A 25,600-nucleotide genomic window follows, 5' to 3' on the forward strand; every position below is an offset into this window, starting at 1 on the left:
GGGTCCTAGTGTCCTAGACTCGGTCGCTGGGTGTTCATCAGAAGGCATTGTGAAATAGCGGTGGTCCTCTGCTTCTGTCCTGCCTGTGGCGATTCTGCAGATAGTTCTCTGACTCCTTCATGGACAGTATTAGATGGGAGGCATGTGGGCAGGGAGAGGGGGATGGCTCTCTCTCTGTTTCCTCCCCTCACTGATGCCAAAGATTGGGACAAGTTGTTCTAATGGCACTCAGAAGGCAGAAATCAGTGCTTTTAAAACTGAAGGTGAATCAGAAGGCCTATTTCTGCCTCAAGTGTTTTTGTTCAACCATTTAAAACAACCAAAATTAACTTCTGAACACACCCATTCTTTGCACAGATAATAGTGGGAGGTAGACCAAATCAGTGTGCAAAAGAGAAACCCGCCCGGAGAGTTTGTTTCCAGTGTATATGTTTTCAAATGATCAAAATTCAGGTTATTATGGTGTTTGAAAGAATTCACCTGCAGGATCAGACCCCAACATTTCAAGCTTAGCTTTGAGCAAATTTTTATGACTGGCTTAGAGACCTTTGAAAAATACACTTAATTATAACAAGGCAGCATTGTGCAAACATGCTAGGGTGATGTTTACACTACTCCATTCTTATCAGTTAGAAGAAACACAACAAAAAATATTAAAGAGCAAATAAGCCAAAATCAATGTGAGAAGAGATGAAAGTATACTTAATTGAAAAAGAGAGTATATGTGAAAATACTGTAAAAATTGTAAAGTATCACCACACATAAGGTAATATCCTATTATAATTATCTCTAAGCCTTAAGAGAGAGCACAGTGTCGGCACAATGTGTTTCCTCGTGTGCTGGGGCTGTCTGCTGTTTTGTGTATTTATGTATTTAAGCTGCAAGAGCAGTGAGCCATTTTAAACCCCTTTGTAAACCAGTTTGGACCTTCGTTTTATGCTGTGCCTTCTCAAAGGACTTTCCTGAAACCTGTAAGCGTGTCAGATGCCCCTCATGAGAATTCTGGATGGGAAAGCCCAAACGGAACCATGAGTGGTTCTAACGAAATATTCCTTTTTAGGGATATGTAGCATGTCTTGAGATGAGAGGGTCAATTTGAAAAGCATTATGAAGATTTACTAAAGGTGCATTATGTCTGATGTCATTCAACACCCTCCCTCACCCCCAGGCCAGTTTATTTGATTTCCTCTGTAGAGGTCACCTACAGAGGTACAGTGCTAACCCTTAAGCATAGCACACCCAACATCCTGAAGCCAAAGCTGAAGATGCAAAATTCAAATGTCCCGGAAGACTCAGGTTTTCAAAATATTTGCTTGTAGTTCCAACTCTGGTTGGAACAGAACCCAACCAAGGGCCTCTGAACTGACACCCTAGGGATTCCAGGGGCTCCCCCCTCCGGCACAGAGCTGCTGGTATGTTCTTATAAACACAAATGAAAAGAAATCTCTTTGGTGTCTAATCTAACAGCATCTGAAACCAAGTTTTCTTTTGCATGAATAAATTGAGGGGTAAAAACTTTGGAAAAAACCTACTTCCTCCCAAATCAGAAAAACAGACATGAAGCAGATTTCTTCTATTCTTCATTGCCTAGGACCCTGACATTTTTAATTGGCTAGCAGAAAGTTATTTAAATATAATGGGCAGGGCAAAACAAATACATAATTTGATGGTCTGTTAGCAGCTCCTTTTACTTATCACATGCAGAAGAACACTTTCTAATTTTCCCTTTGATTGTAACTAGAAATCTAGTTTATTAAGCAGAAACATAGATTATTAATAAATAAACCACTTGATGCCTGTAAAGCACTTTGAGGGTGAAAAACCCCTACTGAATGGCAAATATTATTATTTTTATTGCAAGCTAACGGGAGGAAACTAAGCTAATGAATGCTTACAGAGCCCAGAAGTAGTCATCACACGTAAATTGCCACATACTGTAAACTATTAAACTTGTTTCTTAGATAGAGATGCATTTAGATTTTAAGTTGATACTTTTAAATTTTTGCCAAGGATGAAAAGCAACCCTTATAGGCCTGTAACTTAAATAAGAATAACTCAAGGGATTAATCAGTTTTCACATTTAAACAGAAGTTGCCTAAAACATATAACACTTTTGAAAGTACAGCTAGCAGAAAAAGAAAAAAGAAAAGACCACGGTTAATTTTCTGAGTTAAATTGTTACCGAGGGATATAGCTTTTTATAAGTATCACTTCTTTTGAATAATATCATATCCATACACCAACCTGCATTAAAATAATACCCTAAACAGATAAAGTGAAACCTGATGTTTTAGGGTTCAGGCTCAATGGTTTCTCATGCTATACTCTTTTGCATTTGGCCTTGACACTATGGTATATATGATATGTAAGATGAATGAAATCTTTTACTATCTGATATTTGAAGTAGGGAACCATATAAAAATAATACCAAGTCACAACGGAATAGTTCAAAATGGAATTATGGATGTAAGTCTGATTTTCCTCTTAGCATTTTTCAAAAGTCAGATCATAATTATTCACTTTTGATGTTAGTGAAAGTGGACATACTGTATGTTTTAATGTATTATGTTAAATTTGCTAATACATACACGAATATGTGTTTACATAAATGGAATCCACACTTTCTGCTCATTCTTCTTGACAGTAGATTTAATTTAAACTCAAACACATAATTTAACAGAGAAACCGATAATAATTGTAAAGTTTCCAATAGAAATGACTTTGTTTAAATCTCATATAAATATATATTTTGGCTAAATCCTGCAGGAGAAATCCATATGGGTTACTTGAGATTTTCCTCACTGAAAATGTCAAAGCAAGTCTTCATTCTCAAGAGAACTAGGTTCTGATCTGGGATCACAGCGAAGGTGCGCTGAAAGGAAAGCATTTAAAGACAATTTTCTTGTCTCTCCCCCACCTCCACACACACACACACACACACATTCCAGGCATTTTAAAAATGACACCATTATGCTCCATGTCCAGGACTGGAAAACAAAGTCTCCTCCTGTTTGACAAGATTCAGCCTGCAGTGATTTTAGCAGCCAAGATACAAGATTTTTAAATTAGGGCCTTCAGAATGGAATATTAGCAGACCCATATTAAAACAATGCTGGCAGCCCTTATGATGAGACAGGGTAATTTTCTAATTAGCAGAAGGCTATTTGAAATGCAGCATGGTGTCCCATTTTTCATACTGTTATTTTCTACTGGGTAGAGCTAGAGAAGTAAAACAAAAGCCACAAAACCTCACAGTCAAAGTTCTATAAATTGGTCTCTCCAGCCCTGTAAAGACAGAATCTAATTTTAAAGGGTTTTTAATTCACAGAACTTAGCTTTGCTGCACTAGGAGTGTTGCGCTACTCGGAGCACCATCCAAACAGTTAACAGATCACAATAGCTACTCATCGGTTGTTTGATTTTATGGTTTAAAAAGATGTATAATGGCCTGTCTTATTCATCCTTGTTACCTTATTATCTGTGTTTGGGTTCATTTTTTTTAAGAGGGTTTAGCAAAGGGTTGTGTGTACAGTGAACGCCAAATAAATATGATTGGGTGGTTAGAAGGCTTAGATACTTTCCGGCATTTATTCTTCAGAGGTAGAAAAGAAGGGTTTCCTCCACGAGTTTGGGTCGTACTTTTTGGCAAACTGGGTCAGGGGAAGGAGTGAGGGTTGGAGGTAAAAACTTTCGGGACTCACACGGGAAAAGGCAAATTAGATTCTTGACATTAAGATTTCAAATATAGAAGCATTCAAAGAACAGATTTTTATATGTGAAGATTTCGAAAGTCAGTCATCCTGTGCATGTAAATAGAAATCACTGTGGAGAGCATCATCTTCAGTTATGAAGGAGAAAGCAACGGTAATGTTCCATCCAAGTTGTGTCATTTGCATATGGACCTCTTCTGCAGATTGGCGAACAGGAAAATAGGTTCAATGGCAGAGAACAACTTGCTTCAAGCCATCCTCCAAATTGCCTCCAGGTTTTATTTTTCCAAAGAACATGTCACCCCCACCCTTCTCAAAAGCCTTAAATGGTTTTCCACTGCTTATAGAATTTGCTCAAGATTGTGAAGCCTGACATTCGAGGCCCCTCCCAAACTTGCCCCAGTATCTCTTTCCGGACATCTTGCTGCCATGCCAGTCTATGCTGTAGCTACACCGGGTGAACTGCAGCCCCAAACTCATCACCCCTGTTGGCTCAGGCCAATGCTTCCACTCTGAATTCTCTCCCTGCGTCTTCCCACCAACCAAAGCCTTACTCATCCTTCCTCAGCAGCTGAGAAATCCCCTGCTTTGGGGTGTTTCCTTGATCTCTTCTTTATTTCCTATCCTCAGCCTGACTGGTTTTGTAGCCAGATGGGTGTAAATTTCTCCCCCAGACTATGAACCACTTGAGGACATGGGGACATGAAACTTTTTTTTTCTTAACTTGTCTTCAGCCCCCTCCACACCTGGTACAGGAGCCTGGGTGTGGTAGACAAAACACCTGGTATTCCATTGACCCTAAAGAAGGGGCCTGCCTACTTCACATTATACACAGCGTTCGATATTCTATACATTAGAGAGATCAGTTATGAATTAAAAGCGAAACAAAACAAAAGCAACAGCTGCTGTATTCCGGGAATCACACTTGAAGCAGAGAGAGAGAGAAAGAGAGAGAGACAGAGACAGAGACAGAGAGAGAGAGATTGAGAAAGCAGCTGATGTTTAGGGTTCTCTGGAGCCATTTCTTCGTTCCCTTCTACCTCATTCCAACGTGATGAAAGCAACTTCCACATCCTTCCCAGGGCCCAGGGATTCATGGCCTGGCTTTTACCTGCATTGAAACTGGACAGTTTTGGCCCACTCTCCCCTCTTCCTGGCACAGCCTGATAAATGCAGACACACCTTATAAAGTTTTGGCTTTTTGATCATGGTGCAAATGTTTCTCTACATTTGGGGGCACTTCCCCTCCCACCCCCTGCCCCAGAACAGTCAAGGTTTAAAAAAGAAAACACAAAGGAAAGAAAAAAATATATTGTTCTATGATTAACTGAATAGAATTGGAAGTCTTTATTTTTAGGGTGATTAAAAATCAATGTGCTTCTCTGTCATGTCTGAGACTGGGATATGGTTTAAAAAGCAGTATGTTCAACTCTGTATCAGATCTCCTGTTCCAACTCCTTGCCCTGATGATTCCTGCTTGTCTTGTTCCTTGCCTGAATGCCAACAACTTGGTCCATCCTAGATGATTTTTCACTGTTGGTGCTGGTGGAATCGTAAATTCCATTGGCTCCTGTTTGCTGGGCCATCAACGATTTTCAATAGCCTCAGATGGCAGATGTCTCTACCTGCTTTGTTTCCCACAAGTAATCAGCTAAATTGTTTATCATACTTGTTTGTGTGTCTATCTCTACTCAATGGGTTATGCTTTTTCCTCTGGGTCTGGGTTCATGGAATTAAAAAAAAAAATTCTCTGTACCCTCAGAGGATACTGTCAGTGTTCTCACGGGTCTCTGACATGGTTGACATCTCTGACCACGGTGGGGTCACTGACTGCACTGCACGTTGCAGTCTACCATATCCACCCAGGGGCTTGCTTAGAATCTCCTAGATAGGGCTAAACAGATTTTCACAATATGCAGGAAAAGCATAGATGTAGAACCTGCATCTTCTGATAGAACATATGTAAGTAATTAAGAAAAAAAATAATTGCACGTTTGAGAAGGTGGACTCACCAAGCAGTTGTTGAACTATAAAAATGCATTAAGTGTAGTCAGTTTCTTTTTTTAATTATTCAGGAATGTTGTTTATGTTATCATGAAAAAAAGAGGTGAGAAAATATATTCGGCAATTTTTGGTTTTCCCCCATTTGAGCAGATGGCGATTTGTAGTTCAAAATTTGTAACTCAAATTATTTCACATTTTTATTAATCAGTACAATATGTTTTTAAAACAACAAACTGCACTTAGAAATATCAGTGTAAGTTCCCCAATTTGCCTAGTTCCAACAGAGAGCAGTTTAAGAATTTGAGATTTTGTTAGCAATATTGGGAAACAGGACATTCTAGTTCAGTATTTCAATTGTAATTATTTGTATTCCAGTGTTCAGAGTATCTCATATGGGGGAGGGGGCAGTTGAAAATAGTACAGAAAATTGCAATGGGGAGCTGTAAAAAGCTGGGAGAATCTGTTTCAAGATGTTTGCTGTTTTGGTAGAACAAAAAGTGCATTTTGTTAGAGACAAATATTTTTGTGATAAAAAAAACATTTTATGTGAAGTGTAGATTGGACTTTTAATATAAAAAAGAAATGTTAAGCCATTCTATTTTAGGAAGGTTTGCCATCTTAGAATGAAAGCTGTTAGAACCGCATAGATTGGAATGTTCTCACAACTGTTGTCATCCTATGTTCCTCTGCAAACCTGTTAAATTACATGAGTGTAGGAATAAAGGGATCTTTTTTATTATTATTAATTGACACTCATTTTTAGCTGGCATGTGCTGGCAGGTCTTTCCAGACAAACCTCAGACCGTATAAGACAGAGCTTCAATCTGAAAGTTTGGGAGTATTCTAAAGCTCTGTAATATGGAAGCTAGGAAGTGTAATATTAAAGTGATAAACATCTTATATTCAGTGTAATTCACAGTTTCTTTCATTCTTTTTACTATCTATAGATCTAAATCAAAACAAATTCCATAAAAGAGGGGGTTATTTTCAAGCACATTTTCCTTCAGAGAGCTCTTGAATATTTTATCATATCTATTTCTATACATATGCTATACATTTCTAGATCCCTGTTGAACAAAATCCAAGGTGATGATTAAAAAAAAAAAAAACTATGACATTAGAATTCCCAGGAGACATAAAGTTAGCCTTTGTAAATGAAATAAACTTTTGTTTGGGCAATTAAGGAATACACAGGGATATTAAGTCAAAGAACAATATGTCTGAACTATTAAATTGTGTTTTTTTTCCAGGAGGTTATTAAAAATGTATTTCAAATTACCAGAGTGGCAGGAAAAAATAAAAAATAACAACTTAAAACGGTTACATTTTCCTTTGCTGTTGAGAAGGCATATTGGATTTCATACGATTTGATTTCCAAGTACAATATTTCCAAATATCCACTTTAGGACGCGGTGAGAGGTTCACCCCCCACATTCCCAACAGTGAGACCTTTTGAGCTGTCACTGCAGCGAACTGTGAATGGGTGGGCACTTCAACTGTCATCTGGCAATGGGAATATATGGATTTTCTGGGCGTCCCTGGAATTGTGCAGAATCCCAGGATTTAGACAAGCTCTTCACAAGGTCAGACAAAAAACCAGACCCGGATCACGGTGCCGCCCAGCATCAAATGGGGCAGGAAGTATAAGCTTATGATGTGAGGAGGGAATCTGTAGTGTCTGAACAGCGTCGGCGTCCTCAAATGGTTAATTCCCCCAGGCTGTCATATTGCATAAACAGATCCTCCTTTAATAAAATTAATTAGGTTCTGAGCTTTATAGGGTGATGCCCACTGACCCTTTACATGCCTATTGTTCCCAGATCCAAGCGAAAGAAAAAACAGAGGCTGCCCAGTCGACAAGAGAGAGTCCCAAGTTGAAAGATTAGAAATCTCAAGTAGGAGCTGCGAGAGGGGGTGGAGGAAGCTAGGTAATGTTTGCTTCTGCACCGAACTTAAAAAAACAAAACAAAACAACGCAAAACCCAGCGTTGTGATGGGGTTTTGTTAATTTCGCTTTTTTGCAAGCGCCACGAAATTCAGGCTGTGTTGAGCTCCTGAGAAACATCCAGAGTCATTGCAGATTGCCGGGATGCGCAGCTTTAGTTCAAAAAAGACCCGAGGCATAGGGGCAGGGTTAGGTGGAGGGCACCACAGGATCTGCAAAAGAAAAGCAGTAACCTGCAAACCCACTTAGATTCCCACTACATCCCTCCCTTTTCTTCTGGCTACCCCCCAGCGCTATCCCAGGCATTTCACCGCACAAGTTGCTTCTGATATTCTTTTAAGTTTGCTAAGGGAACTCCTCGAGGGTGGGAGCGGGCGCTGGGATGGGGAAAGGTGAAATGAGGACCGTGGTCTTTTCTTTTCTTCTTCATCACAAGGGGCTTGAGGTCCCCGTCCTGAGGATCAAGTGAGCGCATCCCGGGCGCCTGTGGTCGAAGAAAATCTGAGGCACGACAGCAAACACTGCCCGATGTTGTTAGAAAAAAAAAAATTTTTTTTAAGGGAGGGAAAACAATCGCCGTCAACCGGATGTTTCCAATTACAAGGGAGCCAGAGAACAGAAAGTGTTTGGGGGAGGTGGGGGTGGGGGGACGTTTAGAGAGGATGGGCCAATATTTGGAGAGGATGGGGGAGGGTTGGAGGTGAGAAGAGACGCAGCGGGGTAAAATCCAAGCAATGAGGCTTCTGCGAGAAGAAGAGGAAAATAGGAAAATGAAGCAGAACTAGAAAAATGACAAAGTGTTGAGTGCTGATTTATTGCAGAAGCCTCTGGTCATTTCCATATATTGAAATGCGCCCAAGCGGCCAGTCAGTCAATTTCTTTTGAGCTGCTGCCGCCGCTGCCCACGGGCTGCCCACGTGACTCCCCCTCAGTCAGCCTCTTTACCACCCAGCCCCTGAAACAGACAGAAGAAGAGGAAAGAAAGAGAGTGTGAGGCAGAGGAAGCATCTGTGTACTGTAGTGGGTGATTTGAGAAGGAGCCATTTGGGTGGGTTTGGGGAAAGGAGGAATGTGGCCTGGGGAGGGGAGAGGTAGGTTTCAAGCTCCATTCAGGTGTTACATCCAGTGACTTCTCTGTTTGGCATCTTTCCATCTCTCTCTCTCTCTCTCTCTCTCTCTCTTTACTCTCCTCTTTTTTCCTCAGTCTCTTCTTTTCCTCTTTATGTCTACCCTCTTAAGCAGTTAAAGGGGACAGAACACACCGATAGAAAAAAAATCTATCTACAAATACACAATGGGGATGGGTGTGGGTGGGGATGTAGGATATTCAAGTCAGATTTGATTTTGGTGTCTTTGATACTGTCCGTTGCTTTCGTAGATTTTCCTTAAGGAAAGGCGTGCACGCGCGCGCGCGTGCGCGCGTGTATATACACACGCACATACACACACGCACATACACACACAAATCCTAGATAAAAGCCAGTGAGTTGTTAAAAATGAATTTGCAGCATTAGAGCTGTTAGCATCATTCAGCAAGCAGCAAGCTTGATAATTTCCAGGTGTTGGGGAACGCCGTTGTCCGGGAGCTCTTACAGAGCTTATAAATCCCTGTTGGGAGGGAGAAAAAAAATCTTTAGAGGTGAATGAAATATCAAATCACAAGACTCCTATGTAGATTTATGATTGCATAAGAAGCTTGATCATTTCCATATACTGAAATGTGCTGTCCTCCTGAGCCTGCCCAGCCCTTCCAGGAGACGAGGCGCTCCGTTCTGCCTTGATCAATGTTGACTATGAAGCAAGAAAGGAAGGGGGGGTGGTGGAAAGCAGGCTGGCACCAGATGGAGCGGGGTCTCGGGAAAGGTCAAGGTTAGCCCAGGCTGCTATTGAGTCGGTAGCAGCCTCACAGATAGATCTCTGCCTCGAAGGCACCCACTGGGGCTTCTCAAAATCAAATCTAATAGAAAAGGCAGTCACAGAATGAAATCGCTTCATCTGAATGCTAAAATTGTTATTAGGCTACATTAGAGAGATATCAGGCACGTGGTTACCAAAAAAGGGAGCATGCCTAGCAGTTTGTGTCTGAAAGAAAAGCTATGAATATGTTGATAACATCAGTAATGGGCAAGTAGAAGAGATGGTTATCTTTTTTTTTTTTTTTTTTTTGGTCTGAAGACCAGATTAACATATTAAATGAACATTTTCCCCCCTCTTTTCTGCAGAACTGCCTTATATTTTGAATTGCTTGGAATTCTTCTTTGGGAGGGGAGTTGTGAAAAAAAGTCATTCAATCCAGAAATAGGTGATCCTTACTGACCAAGAAGTTTGACGCACTTAAGGAATTTTGTTAGCATCTTTCACCAGGTGTGTGCCTTTGGAAATTTATTCCTCAGGCATTACATCAGGGGTTGACACTACCATGGAAATAAGTCTTTCTGGCTTTGGACCACTGGAAATCTGTCAGAGGCCTTCCTCCTCTCCCACTTCTTCCTCACCCTCTTTTTCTGTTTGTATTCTTTTTAGAGACAGAACTGCTTCTGGAGAAAATTTCATCTCCCAGGCAAACCCAGCCTAGGAGAGCGCTTGAGACCAGACACACATAGCCTGTTAGGGTAGCCGCACTAGCATTTTTCAGTCTCTCCCCCCAATTATCATAATGAAACCCACATTAGCTGTTTTTAACCTACAGCACAGCCATATCTTAAAGAAGGATTTAGTCTTGTAAAATAAATGTGGGCTACACTAGATTAAACACGATGACTGCACTCCAAGGGTTAATAAATTTAGAATTAACAGATCATCCCAGCTTGATACAGCTACTATAGATGATTTAATATGCAGCCTAAGTAGGTTGACAGTCAGCTCACAGATGCAGATAAGATCAAACAGTCTCTTGATTCAATAGATTGAATGGTTGTACTGAGTGTCTAGAAGGTGAGTGACAGAACATATATGGCAGGGGTTCTGGTAAAGAGGAGCTTCGATTCCCAACTGCTGTTTTGTGCACTGGTTTTCTTTCTTTCTTTCTTTCTTTCTTTCTTTCTTTCTTTCTTTCTTTCTTTCTTTCTTTCTTTCTTTCTTTCTTTCTTTCACAGTTAACCTGTAGCAATAAAACCCAGAGCAGGGAACAGGGGTTTAAAAATTCTCCTCCTCATATAGAATAATGGGAGCTTGTTTAAGTTTTGAGTAAAGAAAAGATGGATACCTTTAATATCAAGATCTATTTCTAATTAGTTCTGCCTGGTAATTAATATCCACTGGTTCCTGTCCTTCTCTCTCCTTACAGGCTCTCAGGTCAGGGCTCCACAGACAGGATGCAAGATTCCTGGATGATGCAGATAAAGGCAGGCTCATTGCTAAAATTATATAGGTAATTTCCTCAGCCCTCTACTGTGCTCTAGCTGTGAAGATCTGAATATGGAAATGAAGTGCAAAGCTAAGGTGAAATTCAAACTCCAGTACATAGCCACTGCAAGATGTTTACACTAGGAGAGAGCTTCCCTGTCTGAAATTGGTGGTGAAAAATAGCAAAACTGGGGGGGTGGGGGGCTGGGGAAGCTTGGGGAGTGTCCAACAGAAAAAGTTACGAGTATCTGTGCATCAAGGCTTGCCTTGGTGGCTCTATCTAGAGTTTCTAATACCTAACTGAGCTTTTTTTTTTCCAGTTTAATTTCCTTTATGTATTCTGACTGTACTATTTAAACAAGACAAAAACAGTTTTAAAAGAAGTGTGTGTGACCTGATGTGATAGACAAGTTTATAACAGTTTTATGATTTGATCAAGAGCAAGGGCTTCTCCTAAACCCATTATATTCTGTCATGTGAATATATATTCAGGCAATTTAAAAATGCATATTATGTATTCAATAGACCGGCACAGGTCTGAATTGTATCATGTTATTTTGTTCTCTCCGCCCCCCCTCAAGTCTTAATATGAAAATCTCTAATAGAGTGACTATAGAGCTACGGCAATCAGTTTTCCAATGTTCCTAACTTGGTCGTTTCATTTATTTATTTTATTTCATTTTATTTTTGAATATCAAAATGTCCAGTCCACCACTATGAGGTAATGTCCCACAAGTTTTTCTTCAATAAATAAAGCCATTTGAAACTGAATAATAGCTCTACACACAGTTAACACCTTAACTTTTCCCTCTCTACTCAAATGTCCTGGTGGGTAGCATGATATTCTTCTAATTCAGAATTTATTATCATTAGGTAACCTCTAGAAAATTCTTAAAATACTTCATTCTTTTAAAAATGCGGTTTCAGGTCTTGGTGTGTTTTTTTTGTTTGTTTGTTTTGTTTTTTGGGTTTTTTTTTTTGAGAAAACCTATTTTGATGTAACCTGCATATTTAAAGGTTTTGAGATAAAAACAGATCTTCCCATTTTAGGCCAGGGAAAGTGTTTAAAGTGTATTTGTGATGGGCAGAAGGAACTCTGAACGTGGGAATGGCTGTTTCTGGAGCAGGGATGGTAGGCATTTATTTCACATATTAACCAAATGCCTCCGAATTTTATTTTCCCTTTCTTGGACAACCTGTGATTGCAGCAGGGGGCACTACCAACATACGAATTACTTGGAAGTAGGGAACTCCAGTTCTCCTGTTTCCCCGACTACTTAGAGGCATAGCCACTGAAAACAGTTATCTCTCAGAAATTTGCATATTTATGGTGCCTCCTGCAGGTTCCTGTGATTGCTTTACAGTCAGGAAAGGTAACAGAAAAATATATATCCTCCTTTAAAACATGAAAAAGGATCATATAGGAACAGTGACTCTAATAGGAGACTAATCCTTGCAAAGCCTGTAGCATGAAATTTGTTTCTGGAACATTTTTGTTTTGGTTTTGTTTTAGGATTTGAAGGGAATATTTTGGAAGTTATTGGACGAAGTCCCTGATTCCTTGAAAATAGATATAGGAAAATACTTAACATCTTGAGAAAAAAATTAGCATAGACTTACTTATTCATTGAACGAATACCTCTAAAGAACAGAAAATTCCTTACAGACACAGAAAAGCCACCCAATAGATCATTTAAAAGCCTGGTTCCATGGCATATCTATTTTTTTAGTCCTAGTCATAAGCAACGAACAAATGTGCAGCACAGCTTTGGATATAAAAGTTAATTAGGTCTCAGAAGAGAATAGTTTCATTTTTATTGGCTCTGAGTTCCAAGGATACCTTTGATACACCTTTTCTTTCAGCCCTTTTTGACCTTCTTTGTGGAAACTGTACATGGGCCACTCAGGCGTGTTTCGTTCTGGATGCCAGATTTCGGTGACTCCGCTCATCTCTGAAAAGCACTGCACCAATGTAAGCAACACAACTGAAATTACACCCAGAAAAATCTAATGTTATGTTCACCTCAGGACCAAGATGCAGTTCACGTGATCTTTTATTAGGGGTTTTAGTTCAGGAAGAGATTTCCTGCACTCCTCAGCTGGCAATACCTGAACACAGGAATATGGAAGCTGAGACTTTAATTCTGAGTTGTTCAGTTTCCATGTATCTTCATCAGGGCCTCATCCTTATTTTATCATGAGTGTATTCTGCTTAATTTCCTTCCCTCTTAAAAGGCCAGTGTACAGGGCTCCTAAACCATTACTGCAGTCCTTAGCAAACCTCCTTAGTGATGGCAGAACACCATCCACAGCCTCCTCTGTAGCCCGTCTTTTCCTATGGAAGTGCCTATCAAAATCTAGGGGATGAAAATAATTTTTCCTGCAATTAGACTTTACATAATAAAGACACCATGTAGTAAAAATAATATGTGCTATCAATAATACGTGGTGACATAAATGTCCAAACTGTGAGCAGAAGGATTCTCTTATCACACATTAGTCACCACAGCAGTACGTCTACTTATGTACTACCTTTCAGTGCCACATTAGGCGATATATCTGTTTGTTATTCTGGGTAGGGAAATTCTCATTAAAATAATTACCGCCATCATCTTATTATTTCAGTGCAAGTGTATCCACAATGTTTAAGCATTTGGTATTATGCTGAAAAAAATATAGATCTCAGGATTCATATTTATTTACTTGCTGCTGGTCAATCCCTTGTCTCTAAAAAATGAAGAAAAGCTACCACCTGAAAATCATGGTTCTTTTGCCCCTCTCGGCTCCCACAGTGGAAAGTGTCTTCCTTCTACAATGTTTAAAAATTGGAAGTAATGAATCACAACTTCTTAGTGTTGTCAGAAGTGTATTCACTTTGAACGTTTCTATGAATGAGATATCATGTCAGTCTTACTGAGGGTAAACTAGCTGAAAACACAAGCCTGGACTCAGCTTAAAAGTGTTCTCTTTGTCACGTTAATTTTAAAGAAATTGAAACACTTCAATGTGAAGACCAGTGGAAATAAAACAATCCAGCTTGGAATTCTAAAGACGTTAGTAAAACTAAAGTTATACCAATTTTTTAAAAAAGTAGTTCCTCTTTGGTTTGCAGCTGCTTTTCAGTTTGATTTATTTATGCTAAAATAAAAGAAAAAATTGAAACTTGCAAGTTCCCATGAAGAAGAGTTGACTTCCTGTAAAACATATGCTTTAAAATGAGCATATTTTAAAGGTTCTAGAATCTTTAAATCAACACATGCAAAAGAGCTATAATCTTTAGCAAACTCATTTATGGGCTTAATATCCAAATAATTAATATTCAAATAATTAATAATATATATGCTTTCCCCCCTCGTGCTCAGAGTCCGAGAGGGAGTTTATTTTGAAAATCCACTAATCTTGTGTTTTCTCCTACTAATTAAGCTTGGAGTTCAAGATTCAATATGTCGAGGAGAGGGCCATGATTCTTTTTCCATCTTCTGTTAAGAGCACATGCTGATATTTCCCTTGCTCCCTGAGCAAGGCCACAGAAATCACTGTTTGTAAGAAGTAGTAGGGCGGATGCCAGTATAAGTCTCTATGAGCCTTGCCTCCTTCAAATAAGAACCAGCTAGAACAGGTCTTGATATTTGAAGAAGGTAGTATTTGAGAATCAGGCTCCAGAATTAATTTCTCAGAGTTACTCTGTGTTATAATGCACTTGGATTTGAGCTCTTTGAATATTTTATTGCATTTCAAAATCTGAGAACTGAGAATGATAAAGAAGACATTTGAATTTATGGTAGATGAGATTTTGAAGTTCCTGAAAATCTAAGCGGTCTACTTTGTAAGTCTTTGTTCCTGGACCAGACATTTTCCTAACGTCCTACTCTGTGCTAAGGGCTGGGGGGGGGGGGGAGAGGGGGAATGATGAAAATGACAGAAGTTCTGCCCTCTAAGCACTGACAACCCAGGACTTGAGTCAGGTAGTGGTGGTGGTTTTTATGACATAAGTTATTCAATGAAATATACACAGAGAGACATGCAATTGTTTCCACCTGATACAAATGGGCTCGCGGTTTATAATGTGTCAGATAGTAGTGCAAATGGCCTGTACTTCTTAACTATTTAATAAGTGAAATAATATGATTTTCCACTGTATGCATACTTATTAGTGAGCAGACACAAATACTTGAATCTTTTTCTTCTGCAGCAGCAACTGAAAGTGCATCTGTGGAATTCACTCCTTGGTTCAACAAATGTATTAAATGTCCACTATGCATTAAGGAAGTGAAATAGCATCATTTTAAAAAGGCTACATTCACAAATGCATGCTAGAAATAGTCTATAATATTGCCTACAAAACAAATGTAGTACAGAAAACTCATTTCTCAAAAGTAACTATTTAATAACATCATAAAACTGAAAACAATAGATTATCACAGATGTTCATGACCAAACCTTATTATTTACCATTCTTATTTATGGGAAACCAAGTTTCTTTTTCTAGAAAGTAAAAATTCTTGTGTCAGAAGTGACCAGAGCAGTGTTCCCCGAAACCAGGTCCTTGCTAAAGGCTTAGAATTATTCAAATCAGAAATGTGAAGCCAGGGCTATACAAAGCAAGGATAATAGTGTGCATCAGGATGGCTCTGGCACGTGTGACTTGTGAACTTTATGTGATATGCTTGTGCCTGTGGACGTGCATCCTAGTGCCTTAAAAATAAAAGCCATCTAAGAGCAGGAATCATGTCTCATGACTGCTCAGTGCGGTGCTCCATAAACAAAGAAAGAATAACAATTCTTGGGACCAGATTCTTCCTTTTATAGGAACCTGGAGGTTTAGATAACTGACCTTGTGCAAAGGATTTTTTTTAAGAGAAAGAGAGAGAAAACAGGCAAACTGTGTACAAGCAGGAATGGGAGACTAGAGAGATTTGTTTATCCTCCACCAAGCTGCCAAAGAAAGATGAAATAAGAATAGGCATTTTTTACCAGAAAAGTTCCCTTTGCTGAATTTGGCAGCAAAAACAAATACTTATGATTAACTATCAGAAGAAGAAGGTGTCTTCATTTCTGGAAAAAGGACCAGAATAGTCCCAGCTATTTGGTGATCTCTGGGAATGGTTGGCACACATCCGGAGAGGTCGTGGGGCTAGGCGTTTGTGGGGTTTATGAGAGATTGGCAGAAAAGGAACTTGAGCCTGGTGACATGTCTTGATGACTACTTCTATTTTGTCACCGAACTAATGCCAGAGAAGACCACATAAAACTATTGTGAAGTGAGAATTGTCAAGGCCACAATGGTATATGATGGGCTGGTTTGGTGATCTGATTTCCGTAAGAGAGAACAGAGAAAATGAACTGCTGCTCTTCTTCTGGAAGAGAAAAGGTTTCTAAATGGAGATATGGTGGCTGTACAGTGCTTCGTGGGTCTTCCTGTATGAAGTCAGTGATCTTCCTGTCTCCAACAACACCCAGCCATGGCCACATCTTGGTGTGTGTGTGTGGGAAGGGCACAGGGGAGCATGCATTTGAAAACTCCACTTGAACTCATCTACCACCTGTTTTTTATGGAATGGCTAAAACAAGAAGAATTGGAGAAGCAAGAGTTTGAGCTTTCCACCTTCATCTTTCATCCTGTTTTTCCTGCCCTCTCATGGACATATTCACCCCTATATCCCACTCCTATGTTTATCACTACCATCTCAACCCCCCTAACCTCCACCCCACTACCATTGCCTCTGTTACCGCCACCGTCCTTGTTTTCCTTATCAGCCACATCCTCACCAACAAACATTAATTACATATTATATTGGTGGCATATCAGGTTAATAAAACATATTGCAAAACTCTGGTCCATTAGATAATCCAAGGTACATTCTTCATCTATCTGTGAACAACGTCAGGCAGAGGAATATTTAGTGATTTGTGTGTATGTAGTCCTTGGGTAGTTCGATGCTGACTGTACCACGCTTACTGTGACTTTCTGAGCAAACCAAGCAATAGCAGGAAGACTACAACTTTCTGAAATAAGATGTTAATGCCTCTTTTATTTTTTACCACAGAGTAGATAGACTAGGTAGAGATAGAGGTGCTTTATTTCTTTTTGGTAAATTTATACTTTTTATCAGAATGTGACTTAGAATATATACATCTGTGTATGTATATGAGGCTGCAACATTCCTTGACATATAGTCTGAATTTTGTTTCTTTCCATTTCTCTCTTCCTCCCTCCCCCTCTCTCTTTGTATGCATATTCTAGGATAATAAAATAATAAAAACTTATTAGAACAACAAAGACCACTTGTCCAAATAAAGGACTAACTACCTATAAAATTTCCTTTTAGATAGTGAACTCATAGCTAGAAGTTGGCAATAAGACCGTCTGAAACCACTAAAAATCATTTCTGTGATGTTCTGTAAGGAAGACAGGGAGGATAAGAGGAAAGGAGTGGGGATGGGGGGGAAGGAAGGGGAGGGAAGAGAGAGAGAGAGAGAGTTTGTTCTCCAAAAGCTTTCTCAGCTGAGTTATTCTGTCTTTTATAAAACAACTTCACATCTGGACTGATAAGTTGAATTCCACCCAGTGCCATTTAAATAGCCCAAGTTATAAACCTCTTAAACTTGAGGTTTATAATAGAAACACTGACAGACCCTTAACTATAGTGCCTCTATAGTAATGAAAGCACAACTATTTCATTATAGCAGTGTCTGGCAGGGCCGCTATAATTAAGAGTCTGTCAGCGTTTCCATTATAAACCCAAATTTTAAGAGGTTTTTAACTCACATTGTTTTAAATCACATTGGGCTGAAACTTGCCGTACAAAATGTCAGACCAGATGTGGCGTGTGTGTGTGTGTGTGTGTGTGTGTGTGTGTGTGATATGTTGCTTTTCCTCTTATTTACCCCTCCCCCTGCCAAAAGAAGCCAATAGGTGAAGCTTGTTTTTGTGATTGGGTGTGAAAAACATGTACTGAAAAAAATTATTCCCTTGTTAAAAGCAGAAGATTCAGAGGGTGGCAGGGAATTAAGTTTGAGATACTTTTAATTTTTGGTCGTTTTGATTGTATTTTTTCCTTTAGAAGTGCTCTCATTTGGGAAACCGGATATGTTCATATCCAAAAAGCAATGTTAAAAAGTGAATCTTTTGATATTGGATTCCTGACATTCGTTTATTTGGAAGATATCTGATAATGTAGGTGGCTGGAGATGATGGGAATATCTTGCGTTAGTACTCTTAATTTTTCAGTTGCTCTAACATTTGGGATAATCTTTTTGAACTCACCATCTTTGGTGGGAATCACTTTTAGGCTAAAATTAGCTCTTACAATAGGGTTGCCTGATGAAAGCCTTACTGGTCTCTGGGGGAAACTAGTAGAATTTGAATGGTTATGTTGGTTTCATTTACGTGGTAATAGGATTTATTATTCGCTCAAAAACCATTAATGGAGCATCTACTGTGCACTGGGTACTGAAATACTGTGTATTCACATACTGTGGAACTAGTATGCTTCCATTGCAGTACATTGGACTGGCTTTATTGCCCAACACCTATGTGTCTTCGATGCCAACGTTTGGGAGCTAAACTGAGTATTTTAGCTAGCAGTGTTCTAACCAGAACTTGTTGTCTTCCAAAGGGTTTCTTGCTTAAATGGTGAGACTGCTTCCCCCTACCCATACATTATTGACTCAGCACACAGCAACCCAGTCTGGAGGCAAGTATAGACTTATTTAGAGCAGATTCAGCCTTTTCCTTCTTTTCTTCCCTTTCTCCATTCCTTCATTAGTCCCTCTTTCCCCTCTTCTTTCTTCCTTCCTTCCTTCCTTCCTTTTTCTTTCTTTCTTTCTCTCTCTTTCTTTTGTTCTTTCTTTCTCTTTCTTTCTTTCTTTGTTTCTTTCTTTCTTTCTTTGTTTCTTTCTTTCTTTCTTTTTCTTTTTTTGGACAGAAACATACAGGTATATGAAGTAGCCTGCCTGCCAGCCAGCTAAAGGCCCAGGGAGCCTCTGGAGAAATACCAGACTAACTGCTCCCCCAGGAACCTCCCTGGGGAATGTTTGCCTTTGCATAAGGTATAGACACAGTCCTGGGGTGGGGAGGGGGCCTCCTTAGGTCCTAGGCTCTGGATCACACTGGCAGTAGAGGAGGAAGAAATGTTATAGGGAGGTGGGGGCTGAGGGAGGCTGGGGAGAGGAGGGATCAGTGGTCCTTCTCACCTTTCAATTTAGGGGGCCCACTTAAGGCCCACCCTCTTTCTCACACACAACTCCCTTCATTTTTTTAAAATTAATTTTTCCTTTGTCTTAAGGACACCCTAGCACTCCCACCCTCAAGAACCCCAAATGTAAAACCTATGCCAAATATTGAATCTAAGCCCAAGTTTTATTTTTATGAAGATGACTGCCCATTCTCTATTTTCTGAATGGCTATTAGGCCAAAAAAAAAAAAGAAAGAAAGAAAAAAGAAAAGAAAAGAAAGAAAGAAAGAAAAGAAAAAAGAAAAAAAGGAAAAGAAAAGGAAGAAAGACAGAAAAAAAAGAAAAAAGTAAGATCAAAAGCAAGGTGGAACTGATTGTAACAATTTTTTAACCATTCATTCAGTCATTCATTTATTTATCTTTAAGCCTGTAAAGGTGTTTCCCCCTAAAGGCAGAGAGTGAATATTTTATTTTAATCTTGTAGTTTCCAATGAGACAGACCTTTTAACCCTTCATTCTCCAGCTCAGCCTGAGTTCCCCGCGCCAGGCGATCCTCGGCACGAGGGCTGGGACTGTATTAAGTCTCTCTCTTGGAGCTGTTTGTTGACCACATTCACGTTCTGAGCCCCGAAGCTAAAAGCACTTTACACCATAAAATAAAAGCACTGTCTTTTTTTCTAAAAGGTTACGTCTGGAGGCCACGCGGCTCATACTTCATACCGAAAACTACTGAAAGGACTATGAAATCCTCTATGATTTACACTCTCTCACTGCATTAGGGTATAGATCTACTCGACTCTAAAAATACGGTGGGTTTCTAACCGACGTGAATATATGTGCATTATTTCAGAAAGTCTGTTAGAAAACTTGTCAACACATTATAAAGCATAAACCAGGACTTGGCTATTAAGTACGGAGATCAGAGGCAGAATATATACTGCAGGAAGTCCTGGGGAGTCTCCTCCGCGGGCAAGATAAAAAGGGGGAGGAGGGGAGAGGAGGGGTCGTCTGTTGCCCTGGAGTTTACATTCAGTGTCGTCACCAAAGGTTTGGGAAAGAGCTCACGGAGCATAATTAGCAAAGATTCCACAGCTCCAAATGAAGTTAACTGAACGGCCAGAAAATAATTTTAACGTTGTCATAATTTATTACTTTCTTAAAGCCACTTTGGTAAAGGTAAATATACTTATTGTGTATCCAAGTGTGCGCGTTTAAAGTGAACTTTCACCCCTCTACAAAACCACCTGCATCATTAATCAATACTTATGTAATATTTTTAAACCTCTTAAAACAACACATTTTTCTTTCTTTAAACACGCATACAAACCCTTCCCCACCCCACCCCCCACTTTTGGGCTCTTTAGCGAGCATCCAGCAACAAAGAGGGAGGGGGCAACACTCGTAGGGGCGAGCACAAGGGACCAGCAGTGGGGGTGCGCGACGAGGAGGGATCAAATGCCAATACACAGCCCAGGTTTTCTGGACTGGGTGAAATCAGGCTGGGGGAGGGGCGGGAGCGGAGGGCAGTTCCTATTTCACTCTGGGCATTTTATGATGGAGGAATTAAATATATGTTAATGGTGGAAACGTCGCTGCTTACCTCTCCACTGGCACCCAGAGAAAGCAGCTGCAAAACTGGGTTTTTAATGTATGTTTTAAGATGTGGTTTCGGAAGGAACCCCCTGGAATCTGAAACAAGTGCAATAACATAGCAGACCTACTTGTAACTAAGTGCTTAATTTCCTATGATTTTTTTTAAAAAAGAAAATCAATAAAATGTTGCCAGTTATTTATTGGAAATAACCACAGATAGCGGCCCTGATGGGGTGCCGGTTTTAGAGAGCACACAATGGTGTAATGAATTGTAATTCAGAAGACTGTTAAATGTGAACCACAGAACCTTTCAGAGGTAATAAAGTCATTACTTTTTACACTACAGCCAACCCTGAAAAGCTTTATACACACCATTATATATAAATCATACATATATATTTCCACAACACACATTCGCCCATTTATATACCTTCTCTATATATAGACTTTCATGGATGGATGGATGGATGGATGGGGGAAATATTTAAATGTGAAAACTCGGTTCCGAAAGAATCTGACTATTGTTACCTGATGAGGCTTTTATCTTATTTATTTATTTTTCAAAGACCTCCCAGTTGCACTTTCTTCTTCCCTCTCTTCGCCTTCCCTCCAACCATTCATTTCTACGCACCCCATGTCTCTTGCAATGACACTCTTTTGGTCGCTCTAAAGCTAGTTTAAAAAGATTAAAAAAAAAAAAAAAGACAGTAGTGGGAGATGCCGACCTGCTCTGAAGAACTCATGAAAAAGGGGAAATGGTGTAACGCACACACTACAGAGCTTTACTGCAAGTGAATCTTCCTGCTTCTTAAACAGGATTTGAATGCCTCCCCCCTACCCCTAAGCTGGAGGGGAACAATAACAACAAAACACATTTACGCAAACCCCGTTCAGCACACATCTCTCCTAATGTTGAACATCAAACCCTCCCTTTCTTCCTTAGTGGGGCCCGAAGCTTCCCCGAGCCAGGCAAGCCAGTCATTTTCCAATAGGTTTGAAACTTTACTAAGACAACACGAGAATAAACAGCCGTTTGCCTGCGCGGCAGGGAGGTGGGTGCGCGCTTGCAAGCCGGGGGCTTTAGCTTAAAACAATAAAGCCCCCAGCCGGGTGGGTGAATTTACAGAAACGACGTCCCTTAGACTGAGGAGGGGGAAAGAGAAAACGCGAGGGGTTGTGGAGCCGCTGGGAGGAGAGGGAAGGAAGGCTCCTTGCTCTGCAGACACACACTCACACACGTCCACCTGCAGCTCCGAGTCTCGCGGGCCACAGCGACCCGCCTCCACCCTACACCCCCCACGCCTTCCTTGGACTTGAGTCCATTTGCTTCTCCCACCCCCCTCCCCCCCAGCCCCCCCTGCCCTTCCGGATTTGGAATCGCAGCTCTGGCTCCTCGGCGGCGGCGGCGGCGGCGGCTGAGGCTACAGGGTGGCGCAGGCAGGCGGGGAGGCTGGGAGGCGGGAGACGCCGGGGGACTTTGCAGACACGTTTCTGAATAAACTTTCCAATCGCAGGGGGTGCTGTTGCTGTACATTTTACGTAAAACTGAAAGTATCCCACGCCAGAGTGAAGCCCGCTTTTTGACAGCGGCAGCACGCGCGCGCGCTCGCGCGCGCGCGTGTGTGTGCGCGAGAGCGCGTGTGTGCATTAAAGAGACAGGGGTTTATTTCCAACAGGTCTTCCTTAATTTCCCGGGAACGTCTGTGGAAAGGCCAGAGGGACCTGCAGACTCTAGGGTGTATGCCTTGGCTCTGGGCGCCTGAGCAGCACGGCGTTGACCCAGGGTAGTCACCCCACCACCGTGGTCTCCCCGCTGCTCCTGCGAACCAGTGGCTGTCTCTCCAATCCCCATTTTCTTCCCCCGGGTAACAGCACAGGAATAGTTGTGTCCTGCCTGTAAGAAACATTTTTCTTTCCATTCCTCTATGCTCTAGCAGTTGCTCTGGAGTGGGAGGGGGTGTGTCCATCCCTGGGACCCGGCTCGAGGACCTCCCGCGGCGCCGGGAGCACGTTCCCAGGGACTGGAACTCTCGGGACTGCCCATGCTTTGTCCTCTGGCCCGCGGCCGCTCGGTGAGGTGGACGCCTCGGCGCCTTCCTCGCCCCGGGCCCCGGTACTCCCATCTGGGGACTGGAACGTCCCCGAGTCTGGCTCCTCGTTCTTTATTCCTTGGCCTCTGTCTCCGCCACCCTGGGGGGCCTAGACTCCGTGCTTCCAGTTGGCAATCACTCGCCAGGGTGCTCAGATCCCAGCACCCCACCCCACCCCACCCCCCCCCCGCTCGGCCTTAGGGGTGCCCTCTGGCCGGGGCCTCTTCCCTCGCCCTTGCTCCCTCTCTCCAGGCTACCCCGGCCGCGGGAGGCCCCAGAGCTGCCTTTCCGGACCCGTAACCCTCCAAACTTGGGCTGGACTCCGTTTTGCCGCGCGGTCCCTCCCGCCTCCCCTCGCCGGCTGAGGAGCTGTAACTTGGAGGCTCAGCTCTCAACTTCGGGTGATTTTTCTTTGGTATCTTCTCCTCAGGCAAAGTTTCCCGAGCGCAGCCGCGGGCTCAGGGCTTTCACTACGGCCCCGGGCATCCGCACGCGGAGAGCGAGCGCGGCCGTGGCGCGGCGGTGAGGGGAAGTGGGTGTGCGCACGGAGGAGGGTGTCCGGGAGCAACTCTACCTGGCTTCCCTCCGCCCGCGCTTCCCCGGACCCGAGCTGCAGTCTCGCTGTACACTCTTGGCTTTTTTTTTTTTTTTTTTTTTTTTAAGTAATCTTTCATTTTAGGGTCCGCGTCCGGGGGGGAGCAGGGCGCACGTCTTGCTCCCCCCCCCCCACCCCCGCCACCCCTTTCTTCTCTCCCGGCCACGCTGCCGCCACGGCGCTGGCTGCGGCCACTGGTGAGCCTGCGGCCCCAGCGCCCCCTCCCCTCCGCCCGCCCCTCCCCCGGGGGCCGCGTCTGGCGTCTGCGGAGCCCCCCGCCCCGCACCTCCCCCGCCCCGCACTGGCCATTGGCTTGTCCTGGTCTCTTTTTCATGTCCAGCCCCTGATGTGTGTCCATTGGTGTGAGCTTCCCCTTCCCTCCTCCCCTTCTCTCCTGCTCGCCCTGCCCATGTTTTGTGTGTCTCTGTCCATCCAGACTCCTGACGTTCAAGTTCGCAGGGACGTCACGTCCGCACTTGAACTTGCAGCTCAGGGGGGCTTTTGCCATTTTTTTCATCTCTCTCTCTCTCTCTCTCTCTCTCTCTCTCTCCCCCTCTATCTCTCTCTCCTCTCTCTCTCTCTCTCTCTCTTTTTTTTTTTTTGCTTAAAAAAAAAAAAGCCATGACGGCTCTCCCACAATTCATCTTCCCTGCGCCATCTTTGTATTATTTCTAATTTATTTTGGATGTCAAAAGGCACTGATGAAGATATTTTCTCTGGAGTCTCCTTCTTTCTAACCCGGCTCTCCCGATGTGAACCGAGCCGTCGTCCGCCCGCCGCCGCCGCCGCCGCCGCCGCCGCCCGCCCGCCCCGCAGCCCACCATGTCTCGCCGTAAGCAAGGCAAACCCCAGCACTTAAGCAAACGGGAATTCTCGCGTAAGTAACCCAATAATAGTAATAATAATTATTAATAATCACGAGAGCGCGCAGGACGAGAAGTAAGAGCGAGGGGGAGAGAGGGGTGTGTGCATGCATTTTTTAATTTTTTCACGAGATGAACCTCCGAGAGTCGGGAGAAAAGAGCTTAAAGGGAGAAAAAACAAACAAACAAACAAAAAACAAACCTCATCCTATCCCGAACCACAGGCGTACGTACACTTTTGGGATAGCACGCACCTTTTATTTTTATTTAATTTACAAAAATTTGACTCCTCCTCTTTCATGCTTTCCGCTGCTTTATTTCGCTTTTAGAAAAGGAACGCAATGATTTCCCCTCCAATTTTGCAAAATAATGAACAATGCTATGGATGCGAACAACTCTCTTGCAAACCTAGGGGAGGGAACTGGAGGGGAAAAGGGGGGTTGCTTCCACTCACCGAAGGAAGGAAAACGGGGCGGGAGGAGGGACCCCAAGCCAAAAAAACAATTCCCAGGGAAAAAAGAGGTGAGAATGGCCCTCGGACAGCGGCGCGCTCACGGTCAAGTGTGCACTAGGAAGAAAGTAGTCATCTCCACAATAGTGAGAAAGTGGGATTGTGGGAGGGGGCCCCCCGGCGCTCTGGAGTCTGCAGAGTGTGGAGAGGGGCCGCGGCGCCTGGGAGAGCCTGGCGACCGCGAAGGACCAGAGCCTCCGCCGGCGCTGCCGCCTTTTGTTCCGGCCCGAGGTGGGTGTTTGTCCCGCTGCCTTTTGTGCCGGCTCCTCGCGCTTGCCCTTCCGCGCCGCCGCCGCCGAAGGGCAGGAGCAAGGGCCCGGGGCGAGCGGGAGATGGAGGGAGGGCGCTCGGGCCGCCGTCGCCTGGGTTCCCGCTGCCCGCCCCTCCTAGCCGAACCTCAAGTGGCGGCGAGAAGACGTGAAAAATAAAATAAAATAAAAAATAAAAATAAAACAAGGCAAGAGGATGTAAAAATTTTCTTGCCCCAAAACAGAAGCCGAACGCTCGGCCAGCCGTTTTCTGCAACGCTCTCCTCTTTGACTCCCCCACCCCCCCTGCAAAAATCTCAATCTCTATTAGAGGAGGAAAAATACAATTACCCCCTTCCCCAAAACCTCTTTAGTTGCAAACTTAGAGCGCCGGCGGCATGGAGAGGGAGCGAGGAACTCCCTCCTCTTACTATTTTTTGGAAGATTTTCAAAAAAAGTGGAAGTGGATTTTGATTGGGAAAAATCTCGTGTCTGAATGTTTACAAGCACCGCGTGTGC

The 25,600-nt window shown here is 42.5% G+C and overlaps 1 protein-coding gene across 8 annotated transcripts in view; it reads left to right on the plus strand.

Moving 5' to 3' along the window:
* The first annotated feature begins 23,747 nt into the window (after window positions 1-23,747).
* BCL11A (BCL11 transcription factor A) overlaps window positions 23,748-25,600 on the plus strand; it is a 101,254-nt gene continuing 99,401 nt past the window's right edge. For 2 of the 8 annotated variants that reach the window (XM_058684017.1, XM_058684016.1), the window contains exon 1: window positions 23,748-24,336. In XM_058684017.1, the coding sequence (XP_058540000.1) occupies window positions 24,282-24,336 (55 nt within the window). In that variant the 5' untranslated portion in view covers window positions 23,748-24,281. The remainder of the gene's footprint in view (window positions 24,337-25,600) is intronic. The other 6 variants (XM_058684015.1, XM_058684012.1, XM_058684020.1 and 3 more) reach the window with 5 other exon arrangements.

This window comes from Neofelis nebulosa, chromosome 9 (genome assembly GCF_028018385.1).
Source record: "Neofelis nebulosa isolate mNeoNeb1 chromosome 9, mNeoNeb1.pri, whole genome shotgun sequence".
NCBI classification, from domain to species: Eukaryota; Metazoa; Chordata; class Mammalia; order Carnivora; family Felidae; genus Neofelis; species Neofelis nebulosa.